The following is a 14,612-nucleotide window of genomic DNA, read 5'->3' as shown; positions in this document are numbered from 1 at the left end:
ATGGGCTTTTATTCAGCAATTCTCATTGTCCCTTACATGGCTCCGAGCACTATTTACTGTACGGCGTCCAAATTCAGCACTGAATACAGATGTGGTCCTCTCCTCGTGGGGTTTTCAGCAGTGCTATTCACCCCAAGGCTTTAAAATCATTACGAGCAATGTCCCTTCTGATGGCTCCCAATGCAAGTGTTTCACACCCACTTCCCAGGGGTACCCTGTCATTTCGGGGCCTTGCTATTTATCCTGGATGCAGAATTGCTCTCGGTGCCTCTCGTTCCCAAGCCAGCCCCACTGGCATGCAGCACCCTGTTGCACAACATCAGCATGCTTCGTGTCTCTAGCTCTCATTCATTCTCACATCCACCCTTCTCCCCAGCCTGCCTCTTTGTCCTGCCCCTCTCTGCAGCCTCTGCCCTGTCAGCAGTAATCCTGAAGTGCTGTGGTTCCCTAGGACTCTGGTTCCCACACCTGGCATGGGAGATTGAAAAAGCCATGGCTAACATTTGCAAAAATGCTCTCTGGCTTTTGTGTGGTCAGCCCAAAAGATTTCACCATCCTGTTGGAGAGGTGCCGTGTGGAAGAGAGCACCCTGTGGATGCCCAGCACAGGGGTAAGCGTTATCTCCTTCACAAAGTGCCTGGCCAAGCTGAGCCCCAGACAAGAAGACACAACATTATTATTGCTGTTGAGGTGGTGGCGTTTGCAGTTGTCACGGCTGCTTCAAACTGTTGCCTTTAGGAGCTGACAGCCTTGTGTCCTGAGCTCGCAGTGCGTGTGACCCTTAGAGGCCAGTGATGATTCATGAAGGAGGAAGATCGTGTCAAGATCCTTGTTCTCGGGATGCTAAACAAAATACCCAGATCCCCAAGGTTTGTGGTTTGAGGAAAAGCCTCTGTGGCAGCTACAGTGGTTGGTATTGCTGAGATCTGGATGAGTAACATGTGACACCAAGTTTATATAACCACAATGTCAAGCCTCAAATGGTTTTCATGTCATCATCTTCCATAACCAGGTCAGTTGCTTCAGGTCAAAAGCCTGACTTAAATATTAAATTTATTATCAAGATTTTTAGTGTCATTTGTTATTTCAACAAGTGAAGAGGCAGAGACTTCAATACCTTATGAAAATCATACTAGGCTTTGGTTTATTCCAAGAACCAGCCAAAGATGGCCTGCACTCTTAGTTTATGAAGAGACATCAGAGGTGATTCAAAAGAGAAGCAGGACCAGGGCAACCATTCCTTTTCTCCACTTATAAATGCTCACAGCCCAATTGCTGCTAGGTCAAGCCACACTCCGCTCTGTTTCAGGGTGGTAAGCACAGGTGGGAAATAGACAGGAGAACCACGAGTGTTTGTGTGTGTTCGTGCAGCAGGACCAAGGTGGGCTGGCTGCAGAAGGTGGGAAATAAACTAATCTCACCTTTGAAATCAACAGATTGAAGGGCTTGGCAAAGCAAGAGCATTATAGCTGTGTCTCTTCAGGATGGATATATGACCTGGGAGTCTGTGAGCCAGCCAGGAGCCAAACTTCCTTGGGTGTAGCTGGCTCTCCCTTGGATTAGGGAGATAGGACACGCCACCTCTCCAGCCACACCATCCCACTGCTTTCCAGTTCTACCAGGAGACAAACAGCTGCCTGCAAAAGGAGAGGCCCTGGCTGGGATGTAGCCTTCTTAGGGAAATACAGCACAAGAGAGGTGCTGATAGTCCTGTGGGGGAGGGAATGAGATAAGGTAGGTGCTGGAGCTCCTGGCATACAAGGGGAGGCTGAAAGAGCTGTTTCTTTCAGCCTGGAGTAAAGAAAAGTTAGGAGGTAACCAATTACTCTTTGGCTTTTTTTTTTTTTTCCCTTTGGTGTGGAGGGCTACAGAGAAGTGACAGTCAAATTCTTCTGACAGATACACAGTGAAATGCCTATGAAATTTGCAAGTGACTAGATAAAGGGAAAACCCCTCCTCCCTAAAGGTAGTTCAGCACTGACACAGGTTTCAGGAGGGGCTGGGGAATCTCCTCACCTTGAGATGGTTAGAAACTGCCTGGCCAAGGCCCCAAACAGCCTCATCTAGGTCTGGAGCTAGCCCTGCTGTTAACAGGGGTTTGGAGTCTAGACCTCCAAACATCTCATCTGGATCTTCCTGTGAAACTCCTACTCTAAAAACACATGGAGCTCCACTGCCCTTTTGACACAGCATATGGTAGTCTCCTTGATGGAAGGAATAAGGAAGCAAGTTATAGCTGCTTCCACACCCAGATACACCATGCTCTAGTACGCTGATTTTTGCCTACAGAGAGAGCTTCATAATGTCCTCCTGCCAGCCTGTCCAAGCTGTCTGTATTTGTCCCTTCCAGCAGCAGAGACAAATACTCTTCTTTTGATTAAGCTGCACAGCACCTCATAGGAATTACCCAGCACCCAAATTTTTGGACTTCTTGTCAGATGTTCATCAAAACAGTGTCTCTGACAGCCTCCTTTATGAAAGATATTGGTTTCTCAAGGCTGGACAACATCCCACTGTTCTTAAGACAGACTAGAGCATACCAGAGAAATTTGGTAGCTCTTCATCATTAAGTCTTTTCTCTGCACCCTGCAACAAGCCTAATTCCGTGACACCTCCCCTTCCAGCTCATTTATGGGTGCACACACGTATTTAGAAAAAAAATAGAAAAATTCTGCAGGCTTTGGGGGGGGCAGGGGGGAAGAGGCAGCAGCTAGTGTCAAAATATCCCTTTAAGAGCTGTACATTGCTCTGCAAATGTAATTTAAACAGAGTATGATTTGAGAGGTAAAAGAAAGCAAATCCCACAAATGTTTCCATTCACAGATCGCGTCACGTTGCCAGCCCATCCCCGCGCTGTTACTCGTACTCCGGCTGCATTCACGTTGCAGCACAGCAATCTGATGGAGACATCAGCTCGTACAACAGGAGTGCTCAGGATCAGCCGAGGGCTTGGACATTCCTACCACAAAGAAACTGCAACCAAATCTCTGCCGCTGAGCCAAAGGGAAAGCAGCATATGCATCTTCGGATGCACTGGACGAGGACAAATATTTGCAGTGACCCAAACAAACATGCCAGCATCTCGTATTCCTTCTGTACATTGTGCCAGCAGCGACGAACTCTTTTGATTTAGAAACGGCACCAAGGTGGGGTACTGCTATGGCGGGATGTGTTCCCGTCCCCTCAGGGCTTACACGCACCTTCCTCACACAGGGACGTGTTGATGCCTCCCTGGCAGAAGCTCTCGCCTGACAAATTCTTCATGTACACCACTTCCCTGCTGTTGCAGCCTGGCTGCATTTAAATGGACAACGCCGGCTACCTTGGGCGCTTAATTGCCTTCCTTGCGCAGAAAAGGACGAATGGGAGGGGCGGGGGGGAAGGGGAGATGCTCTTGGGAATATGGAACGTAACAAAGTTTTGGGGTTTTTTTTCCCCAAAAACCTGCCCAGATTGCTAAGCAGTAGCCATACTGCTCACAAAACCCCAGTATCTAAAACAAAGGAGCAGTGAGGTGTGCAGCGGGAAAAGACAGCCCACTGGCTGTACCCAAAATGCACATTCCTGCAGGAAAACGGCGCTGTCACGCACAGAAGCGATTTTGCGGGAGGCAGGACCGCGGGGAGGGGGCTGGGGGCCCACAGGGAAGATGGAGCGGAGCCTTCCCGGCGGCACCGGACTACAGCTCCCAGCGAGCAGGGGCGGGAGCCGCGCTGCAGCCGGGCGCCGGCAGCTATTCCTGCCGCTGGGATGGGTGCCGTGCGCTGGTGATGCCCTGGAAACCAATCCTGGCTCTAGCCTCGCATTCTCCCTCCCACCCTCTTCTCCGTTCTGGGCATGTGTGCCAAAGTCTTTGTCTTCCCTTCTTGGACTTAGTCCCTAATCTATGCTGTTTTGTAAATGATCGGCAGTGACATGCCAGTGGTTTAAAGTTTTGGTTTTGGGTTTTAAAGTCTGCGTTAGGACAGAGTCCAGGGGGATTGGGACTTGCTGAGCAACCTCAGAAACAAACTCAGACAAGAGTTAAGCAAGGGTCTGAAAACTTTCTGTAGAGAGGTGGGTCAGAGCTGAGTGTGCCCAAGAACATAGTAGGGCTACTGACGTGAATATAATGGTGGGCAAGGTGGTTTTATCATTTATTCTCCAGTTGTATTTCTCACAGTAGCACCCCCAACCCCCCCACCTTCCTTTGAGTCAGTGCAGAACAAAGCTGTTTGTTGAGCAAGCACTGGGATTTGCTGGCACCCAGCCTGCTGGGGCACTGGCTGGAGCATGGGCAGCTTTCCCCACGTAATGCTGAGTTGCCCCTGTGAAAAAAGATGGAGCTGAGAGAGACTACCCATCCCACCTACACCTCCAGTCTCTGCCCTACAGACCCCTATTGGGGGAGGACAACCAGTGTTTTCTCTCTCAAAGACTTGCCATTTCTGTCCACCATCTGGGTCCTGCAGACAGACGGCCGGAGGCCCACCCTGAGGCCTTTACATCAGTGCACAGCAGATCTTCATGCAACACGGTTTGGTGAAGATGACAGGGGCAAGTCATCACACACGCCTTCCCTTTGGTGCTTCCCAGCTGGTGGCCAACAGAGCAGTCTGGCTGTGGGACAAAGCTGTGACAGCAGGTGAGGGTAGCTGGGCCTTCTCTTCCCCTTGCCAGTCCCCTCTCCCTTTTTTTTTTGTTACCTTTCTGTGTGAGCATCTCCTGCTCTGGTGGCAAAATGTCCCCACTTCCCCAACACTGGCAACTAGAGATAAACATCAGGCCAAGCCAGGCAACTCAGGTGTGAAACACATTTTAATAGAGTTTAGGGATCTGTAGTTTGTCTGTTGCTCAGCTGAGCAGGGGCTGTCCAGAAGGTGAAGCAGACATCATGGGCAGAGGGGAGGGTGAAGGAGTGCAGGAGGGGAAGGGAACAGAGAGAGAGAAGTCACAAGAAGCAGATGAGAGCGTGGGTTTGTTTACGGATGTGCTTTAATCTATTGCCCCACAGTTCTGTGTGCTGAGCCAGACACTGACAGCACGCACACACACACACACACACACACCAGGGTGGGACAGCAATGCCACAGAGTGACAGCACACACACACATACACACACACACACACGCACACACACACACACACCAGCGTGGGACAGCAGTGCCACAGACTGACAGCACACACACCCAGGGTGGGACAGCAGTGCACCTCAACACCAAGCTGCTGGCAAGCACAGCCCAACAGAGCACAGCCCAACACGACACTGGCAGGGCTCAGTGCAGACACGCGCCCGGGGCACAGGGACGCTGTAGGCCAGGACACAGGCACACACCCACACACAAGCACAACGAGAGCGAGCGCTGGCAGCGCCCGGCTGGACGCGGCCGCAGTGTCCGAGCACACGGATGGTCACCGCACATGCTTCAGCACCGGGGACACGCTGGGCACCCGCTCCCGTGGTCTGGCACGGAGCAGAGCGGCCCAGGTGAGGCCCTGCACAAACAACAGAGACACACAATGCCTAGGTCCACGAATGCTTATGAGCCCACAGCAAGGGACAGGGTGTGGGCCGCTCTCTCATCCTTCGCCTGGGTACATCTAGCCAGGGACACCTGAACTCGAGGGGTTTTGAGGTGAGAGGATACCAGGTGACGGAGTGGGGAGAAAGAGCAAAAAAGGGAGCAGTGGAGGGAAATGGGGGTTCAGAGTCTGTGAGGTGGGAAAGAGCAGCAGGGTGGCTGTGCCCCAGGGACAATGTTCAAAGAACACTTGGGTTGCGGAAGTTGTGTCCAGCGAAGCGTGCTTCATCACCAAGCTCTTCCTCAATCCTGCAGGAGAGAGACAGCACACATAAGGCCCTTGCAGTGAGGGAGCATTGGAGGCACCAGGGCCCTGGAGAGGCAGCTCGTCAGCAGGAAGCTGACATGTGCCCGAGAGCTCAGCTCCTGCCAGCTGCTGTGACTGCAGGGCTTCACCTCATGCCAAGGAGGAGGAAAGGAGTCTGCCCCAGAGGCCTCCCCGGGATCCTACTGTCATCTCTGTGCCTTGTCTTTGTAACATTTCACCCACAAGCTCCATCCACTCTCGGGCTTTCAGCTTCTCCCACCCAGTTGGTCACTCCCCTATTCTCTCTTCTGCATTCCCAGCCCTGGAGCCCCTTACCTCATGAGCTGGTTGTACTTAGCCAGGCGTTCAGACCTGCAGGGAGCACCCGTCTTTATCTGTAAAGCATTCCCCAAAGCAAACACTGTAAGACACTGTTATGACTTGCACCAGTTCCTCATGGCAGGGCAGGGGATTCTGTTTTGACACCCCTTTGCTTTCCTCCAGGTGTGTGCACGGCCTGGGTTTCACCTACCTGCCCAGTGCACAGTCCTACAACCAGATCAGCAATGAAGGTGTCTTCAGTCTCCCCAGACCGGTGGCTCACCATCACACCCCATCCATTCTCCTGGGCCAACTTGCAGCTGCAAGGAGTGAGAAATGCAGTCAGCAGCTCCTACTCCTACATTTACCACCTGCACAGGGCAAGATTCAGGCACACTCTGCTCCCACTCTCAGCATCCTACACTTTGGCAGAGACACAAGTCTGTTCACCCAGTGCATGGTGTGACACCTGGCTGTGGTTCATCACCAGCCCATTCACAGGACAACAAGGGCAGTGGGCTGGACTCACGCTTGGATGGCCTCTGTGACAGATCCAATCTGGTTGACTTTGAGCAGGAGGCAGTTGCAGGCTTTCTCTTCAACAGCCCGCTCGATGCGCTTGGGGTTTGTCACTGTCAGGTCATCTCCCACTATCTGAATCCCCACATTGGCAGTGAACTTAGACCAGGCCTCCCAGTCATCCTGGTCAAAGGGATCCTCAATGGAGACCACTGAAAGGACAGCCAAAGAGGCACGAGTCACAGCTGCCTCCCTTCCCACCCCTGAAACACAGAGGGTTTGTGCCTGGTCGCTGTGCAGCCCCAGTGCTGATCCCCTGCGGCCCCGCGCAGCAGCTCACCTGGGTAATCCCGCACAAAGCTTTGGTAGAGGTCTCCCAGCTCATCTCCAGAGATATAGCGGCTTGGGTCATCTGGGGACTTGAAGTCCAGGTCGTATTTGCCGTCGCGGTAGAACTCGGAGGCTGCCACATCCATGCCGATGACGATCTTGTCCGTGTAGCCCGCCTTGTCAATGGCTTCCTTGAGCAGCTCCAGAGCTGAGGGGAGAACCACAGTCAGGAGAGTCAGCCTGTGCAGAGAGCTCTGCCTCTCGGTGGGAGCCTCCCTTGGGAAGGGCCCTAGAGCCACCGGGAGTCTGGTGGTGTGATGGAGAACTAGAAGGGAGCCCAGAACACAACAGAAATGCCAAGGAGCTGAAGGGGCTGTGTCCAAAGGGACAAGGAGGAATTAAAATGCGATTCCACAGCTCAAAGACAAGTTTGTGGAAAGCTTTGTAAAAACATGCACATCATAAAAGGTTTGTATGGAGAGGCTGTGACAGATCAAGGCCACCCCAAGGAGAGGGAGCTCAGAAACACTCCCTAACACAGGAGGTCAATGACATTTAGGCATCATCTTTTGAATCAGTCCAGGGAATGCTGTGAGCTGGGCATAGGGACCTGTAGCATTGCAGGCAGGGGTACCCCATCTCTGTAGGGCTCTCACCTTCGCTATTTTCCAGGATGTTGGGAGCAAAGCCTCCCTCATCACCCACATTGGTAGCATCTTTGCCATACTTCTCCTTGATGACACTCTTAAGGTTGTGATAGACTTCAGCCCCAATGCGCATGGCATCGCGGAAGCTTTCAGCTCCCACAGGCAGGATCATGAACTCCTGCATGGCCAGTTTGTTGCCTGCATGGGAACCTCCATTGATCACGTTGAAAGCCTGGAAGAGTCCATGAGAGAGTCAGAGCTGAAGGAACCGGTCTTGGCATCCCTGAGAGGTGGCTCTCAGATGTGTCACCATGCCCACGCATGCCACATCCCACAGGGTAATGTAAGCACATCAGCTTCTACCATCCAAGCAAAGACACATAAGCCTGGAGTGTTCCCTCCAGCAGTGGCTCAAGCCACATGGTTAGGGAAGATTTTCCCACCTGTTCCCCTCTCAGAGATCTCCTGAGTTATGTGGGTTATCTATGTTCTGTTTATCTGTACCTGTGTATCAACAATGCTGTCAACCTCTCTTCCAGGACTTTTCTTCTTGACCCTGAGAAAATTTTAGCATCCACAACTCCCTTTGAGAAATAGTTTCTCAAGACAGGTTCTCCTTGGTGTGAAGACCCATATGCCCTTGTTTTGAACTGTGCCCCAGAGGGTTCACATGATGCCCTCTGCTTCTTGTGCTAAGAATGAGAACTTCAGTCAGCCCCTCACCACAACCTCTCCTCTATCCTCCTCAAGCTCCTTTTTTCCCATTGAAACTTGACAAATCTCAGGCCTTGATTTGCTTCCCTGACAACTGCAGTGCACTCAGCTGATGTTTCAATCCCATATCCCTTCCTTATCTACCTCCCAACACCTCTGAAGTTTCTTTTGGGAACAACACTCTTTTGGAGGTTCTGAAGGTGGATGTCAAGGAGGGAAGAGTCTTACTGGCACGGGCAGGATGAGGTCGGAGTTGCCGGCCAGGTCAGCGATGTGCCGGTACAGGGGCACATCCTTCTCTGCAGCTCCCGCCTTGCACACGGCCAGAGAAACTCCCAGGATAGCATTGGCACCAAACTTGGCTGTGGGTAAAGGAGGAGGTTGACTTTTCAGGTGGCAACATCCTGCCCAGTGGGTGTGTATGCCCTTGCCAGCCCAGCCTTGCTTGGGCAGTGCCCCCCACTCCAGCCCTGCAGCCTCCCATGCCCGTAATTTCCCGGCCAAAAAGAAGGATGGATTACATTTGTTCTCTGTGCCGTCCATCTCAAGCATCAGATTGTCTATCTTCTCTTGATCCACAACAGAGAGGCCCTGCAAGAAAGGAACAGCTCCTGAGAAGGGGATGACTGGAAGAGCTGCTGGCTCTGGTGTGCGGGAGAGGAGGCGTTGATGGAGAAGCTGGAGGTAAAAGGACTTTTTCAGCTTGTGGGGGAACATATACACACAAAGCTCTGGAAACTGGTGCTATGGTATTTAGTCAGGTTAGGTAACCCTGATGGTGTTTCTGCAGTGCAGTGTGGATGTACCCATGGTGGAGAGGGGGTCAGCTGCAGCCCAGGCAAGGCCACGCATTGCTGGGGACACAGGACACCCTGGGGGGTTTCCCAGCCTTTTGGCAGCTTCCAGGGAGCTTTGTGGTGGTGTTGTGGTCACACAGAAGCTGGGCAGAACAACAGAACATGCTCAACCTCAAGCAAGCGAATGTAGACTGGATGGAGCCATCCCCAGGAGTGAGGTGGAAAGCAAGATTAGACCCAACACAGGCAGCTCTCCACCATGCTGGGTATTTTTCAGCGGCAAGAGAGAACTGTGCTCTCAGCCAGAGCCAGCCATGGGCTACATGGTGCGTAATATGTGGCTTTGGCTCAGCTCTCCTCAAAGCAGGCTCCAGGTCTTCAGGTGTAAACAGGCTGCAGATGTGACACCACTGCTCTGCAAGCTGTGCCAGACCCTGCACGGTGCGACCATTGCTCATCACACCAGGATGAGGCCACAGACGTGTGGATGTGGTTCAGTGCTTGAGGGGGAGCACAGCTGAAGGAGGGGGTGAGCTCTACAGGGAGCACCGAGGGGACGAGTTAGGCTGCACAGATGCTGCGGTGGAGCAGGAAGAGTTAAATCCTTTCCTCCCAGAGAAAAGATTGCTGTGGACACACACAGGCATGGAGGGCAGGAGGGGTGTGCCCAGGTTCACAGAGAGCATCGCTGTGTCTGTTAACCCAGTGAGATGAAGAGAGCAGAGACAGAGATCGGGGGACAGAGATGGACCAGAGTAAGCGTTGGACAAGGGAGAACAAAGAGAAATCCTTACAGAGCCCACGAGAGCTGGGGCGACAGTGCTGTTGATATGATCCACGGCCTGCAGGACCCCTAAAGAAGGGAAGAGGCAGAGAAAGAAAGAGAGAGAGAGAGAGAGAGAGTGAGGCAGAGAGAAGAGTGGAAAGAGGGAGGGAGAGGACCGATAGAGAGACAGAGAGAGGGAGACAGCAAGGGAAGATCGAGGCCTGATCTTTCACTTTACACTAGCTCTGTGCCTCTGTGGTCTCCCTGAGGGACACATCCGTGTCACACCAGTGGGTGGGCAGTGCCCTCCAGCAGGGCTCCACACACAGGCAGCCCTGAGGATGAGCTGTGGAGCAGGCATCTCCCCACCTTTTCCAAGGAAACGTGACTTGTCATTGTCTCGCAGCTCCAGCGCTTCGTAGATACCAGTGGACGCTCCACTGGGGACGGCTGCTCGAAACATGCCTGGGAAACAGCAAAACAGGGGTGTGAGACAAGCAGAGGGTGAAGAGGAAAAGCACTCATGCACCTGCTTCTGCTCTGTTTTCATAGGAAAGGATGCAGCAACTGCTTGTGCAAATGGATGGCCTCGCTGGCTGGCTGCTCGTGGCTGGTGTCCCTAGAGGTGGAGCACCTCAGGGGCAGAAATAGATGGCACCCAGGGCTTCCAGGCTGAGGAACTTGGATGTCAGGCACCCAGAGATTCACACTGATCCCAAAACCGTGTGTGATGGATGGAAGTTCTTCAGCCCTCCTCCTAGTTCGAGAAGCAGCCTGACTCACAGCCACCCTCAGCTTCCTCCCCCTCAGACTGAGGTTTCTGCCTTACTGAAGAAGGAAGACAATGGTTGCATGCCTGCTCTGGCCTCTCACTGCTCCTCACCCCTCAGCCCAAGCAGTTTTGGGGGTCCATGCAAATGCAGCTCCTCCAGCTGAGCCCCACGCATGGACATAGCTGCACAGAGACCTCAGGAACAAAGCTTTATCCCTGCCAGAAGCATGGCCATGGATGTGCTACCAAACATCTACCGTGCCCCAGGGCTAAAAGCACAGCTGCAGCAGGGGTACCATGACAAGATGCAGACATTTATGATAAAAAGGCCTTCAGTCCCTGCTATGGGCAGGCACGTGGCTCAGGTCACATGCAGGACAGCCAGCTGTCTTGTCATGGTTTGCCTGGCACATGTGCAGGGTTGTTGAGCACGGGCAGAATTTTGGTCTCTGCCTCTTCCCCTGACTTGTTCTCTGCTGGGGTTCACCGGTGAGGAGCCTCCACGCTCTTGGCATGCCAGGCTGCTGCACAGCACCAGCTCTGCCTGAGAGGGCAGGGCCTGCCCTGCATCCCTTATCTCACCCTCATACCTTTGTGTGTGTAGAGGTCCACCTCAACGGTGGGGTTCCCACGGGAGTCCAGGATCTCACGGGCATGGATCCTCTCGACCGCCATGGTGAATCTGTGGAGAGGAGAGAACAGGGTACGTTCAGCTCTGAGAGGCTCCAGGATGTGGTGCTCACCCCTTCTATGTCTAGACTGACAGAGAGAAGGGAATTCAAGGAAAAGTGACCTTAGAAATTTGGGCTAAAACTATTTGCCCCAGGAAATTTAGAAATCCACCCAGACTACAGGAATCTACAAACATTTTTCCAGGAACTGGCTATCTATTTGAATTTGCTCTGCCCTCTGCTGCAGCTGACAAACTAGGGGCACTCTGCCTCTCCCTGCGTCACAGCACAGCGCCCGACACAAGCCTGGACGGCAGGGATGGGGAGGGTGCCACGGCAGCAGAGAGGGAGGGATCAGCTGGCACAGCGGGGAGGTGCCCCTGGCTCTGGTGTCAAGGACGGGGCAGCAGCTCCTGGCATCTCCTGTCCCCTTGCCGGGAGGCGAGGACAGCGCCTGACAGCCAGACAGCAAGCGGCTCCTGTGCAGTGAATGGGGAGCCAGCCCAGCATGATGGGCAGGGCAGGGGCAGCCAGCCAGGGGGGCCCAGCCCCTCTGCAGCCCATGCAGGGCAGCCATCCCAGCCTGGCTGTCCCACACCCCAGCCTGGCTGTCTCACATCCCAGCCTGGCTGTCCCACACCCCAGCCTGGCTGTCCCACACCCCAGCCATGTGCCCCCTGCCATGTGCCTGCTCAGTGTCCCCATGTCCCCGTGAGCTGAGGGGTTAGGCTGTGCCAAGGCGGCGGGAGCGTGGAGCCTGGCAGCCTGAGGAGCCATCTTGCTGAGGCCATGGTGCCTCAGACGTTGCAAAGAGGGCTCTGAGGGAGGGGACACCCGGCCCAGCTGCCAACCCTTTGCTCCATTCCTGAGGCAGGGAAGCAGATGAGGCTGGGCTGGATCTCTGTTGGGTGGAGGGGTGAGGAAGCCTAGCATTTTGGGGCACCCAGTTAAACCTGAAGTAGAACCATTTTGGTTAAACCTGAAGTAGAAAACATGCTGGTGGGTAATGATGGCTGTTTGAAAGAGCTTCTCTTGCTGCAGTTTGCTCTCCAGAGGCTCCAAATCAGCTCCTCATGCCACCTTCTCTTTCCCCTGGCTGTGGGGCTGTGCTGAGGGGGTGCTGCATTGAGGTGTGTGACTTGTCATTGTCCCCCATGCTTCCAGCACTGCCACGTTTCCCTGCCCTGGCTCCCACGGATGATTGCCTCAGCCCTGAGCAGGGCTGGCAGAGGCCAGAGTAGCCATGGAGCCCCAGCCAGGATGTCCCCATGGCATGCCTGAGCAAGGGTACAGCCAGCCCAGGCCCTGAGCACCAGGGCAGGGAAAATGAGTTTGAACCAGCAAATCCCAGCACCGAGGGGAGCTGAGAACCAGGATGGGGAAGCCGGAGCCAGCGCCTGATGCCACTGCCCCGGGTGGGTGGAAATCACAAGGGTGTGGGGATTGGTGCTGCTGCTCTGAAGCTTCAGCCAGAGCTTCTCCTGTGGGGAGTTGTGGTCAGCGACTCCAGGGTTCCCTGGAGCCTGCACAGGGCCCTCCACCATGTCCATCTGGGCTGGGATCCCCCATCAGCCGCTTTGGCAGCGCTCCTCACGCCATCTGGCACACGCCACAGGAACTTCCTCCAGAGTCGTGCCGGCGCAGCCAGCCGTGAGCTTCCTTGCAGCAGTGCCCTGGCCGTGCCTCCACAGCCTCCACGGGGTACAGAGGGACAGGACCCTGCTTAAAGCCATCTTTGACAGCACAGCTGTGCCAGATGCTGTGGCTCTCTGCTTATCTGGTCACGTTGCCCCTGGTCACATCCCTGTGGCCACATCCACCAGCCCCTCTTGGAGCCAGATCCGAGGAAGCCAAATGACAAGCCCAAATCCAGCCTTGCCTGCCCCTCCCCATCACTTACATGACCTCCTCTCCCTTGTAGTCCTTTAAGCCTCTTCTCCACTTGTGTTGCTGCCCCGTTCCCCCTGCATTTGCTCTCTTTTGAACAGAAGCACCCTGAAATCCCTGCTATCAGCTGCACTGGTCTGAAAGGAGGTCAGAGGCGGATAAGCTGGGATAAGGGATTGGGATGGAGCCATGGCTGGGAAGCCACAGACCACATCCAGGAAGAGAGAGGAGGCTGTGCAGCCCCCGTGAACAGGGGCTGGGCACGGTACGCTGGGAGGCTGGTGCTGCTGCAATGCCTTCCCGTGGAGCTGGCGCTGGCAGCAATTCCCTGTCCCTGCCGGGCCGGCACGGTGGAGACCCTTCCCACCAGTCCCGTGTGCCACTGCGATCCCCCGGGCTGGGCACTGCTCCCGGGAAGCCCGCACTGCTGCAGTGTCGTGACTGATGCAGCTCTTGCTTGCCTGACTGTCACTCCTCTCCGTGCTCTCCCCCTCCCCTGTGGTGTGGGGCTGTGCAAACAGGAAAACATCCCCTTTTCTCCCTCCCTCCCCGCTCTCCCTGAGCGCCCGCGTTTATGTCAGCACCTCGGGGGGCTGGGGGGCCGCTCCGAGGCTGGATCCTTTCCCCAGCCGTGCCCAGACGGAGCGCTGCCTTCTCCCCACCAGCACCCCTCCCCCGGGAAAGCTCCATCCCGCAGCACCTCCCGACAGTGCCCTTGGGAGCAGCACCTATCCTCGCTGGCGGCCCCCCCACTCCTGCAATTCCCTGGGCTCACGTCTGAAATGATGATTGCCGGGAGGGGAAAGGGGGGGCTTGGGAAGGAGGGAGTACCTGAAATTAAAATATGAAAGAAAAGTCAGAAGGATGGGGGTGAGGAGACAGAGGTGGGAGGAGCAGGGGGAGGAAGCGAGGGGAGTTGAGTTGTTAATGCCGTGGTCCTTCTCGGCAGGGACCCCAAAGTGCGTGTGGGGTTTGGAGGGCACAAGGGGGGCAGCAGAAACACGCACGCAGTGAGGGGTGTGCTGGCCGTGGGGAGACACTTACCTTCCTAGGGCAGGGCTGGACGAAAAATTGAGAAAGTGCTGGTAGAAAGGAGAGAGGACGGAGCTGAGGAGGGATGCAGGACCTCAAGGGGAGATGATGTGTCCTCTAAGCCAACGGTGGCGGCAGCAGCAGGATGGAGACGCCCCTGATAGGGCCGGGACAGCAGCATGTGACCCAGAGCTGCGATGAGTCAGGATTTAGCAAAGCTTTGCAAACAGCACGTAGGGGATGGAGAGACAGAGAGAGGCAGGCAGCAAGGGATAGACGTAGACAGATGAGGGTGAGAGAGCCAGGGAATAGGAGTGGGTGTGCAGGATAAACAATCCCAGTCACTCC

General features: G+C 54.6%; 1 protein-coding gene across 1 annotated transcript; it reads right to left on the bottom strand.

Moving 5' to 3' along the window:
* Nucleotides 1–4,779: 4,779 nt before the first annotated feature.
* Nucleotides 4,780–14,436, bottom strand: ENO2 (enolase 2). The gene is made up of 12 exons (XM_063148515.1): nucleotides 14,277–14,436; nucleotides 11,265–11,356; nucleotides 10,272–10,367; nucleotides 9,931–9,989; nucleotides 8,861–8,930; nucleotides 8,568–8,701; nucleotides 7,635–7,857; nucleotides 6,989–7,186; nucleotides 6,659–6,860; nucleotides 6,341–6,449; nucleotides 6,145–6,203; nucleotides 4,780–5,810 (listed from the first exon to the last, which is right to left on the bottom strand). Exons 2-12 carry the CDS (start codon nucleotides 11,347–11,349, stop codon nucleotides 5,741–5,743), a joined length of 1,305 nt encoding a protein of 434 aa, XP_063004585.1. The 5' UTR covers nucleotides 11,350–11,356; nucleotides 14,277–14,436; the 3' UTR covers nucleotides 4,780–5,740.
* Between the last annotated feature and the right edge of the window lie 176 nt (nucleotides 14,437–14,612).

Source organism: Melospiza melodia, chromosome 2 (assembly GCF_035770615.1).
Source record: "Melospiza melodia melodia isolate bMelMel2 chromosome 2, bMelMel2.pri, whole genome shotgun sequence".
Taxonomy (NCBI): domain Eukaryota; kingdom Metazoa; phylum Chordata; class Aves; order Passeriformes; family Passerellidae; genus Melospiza; species Melospiza melodia.
Note: the sequence above shows the minus strand (reverse complement) of the source record. Positions and strands in the feature narration are given on the sequence as shown.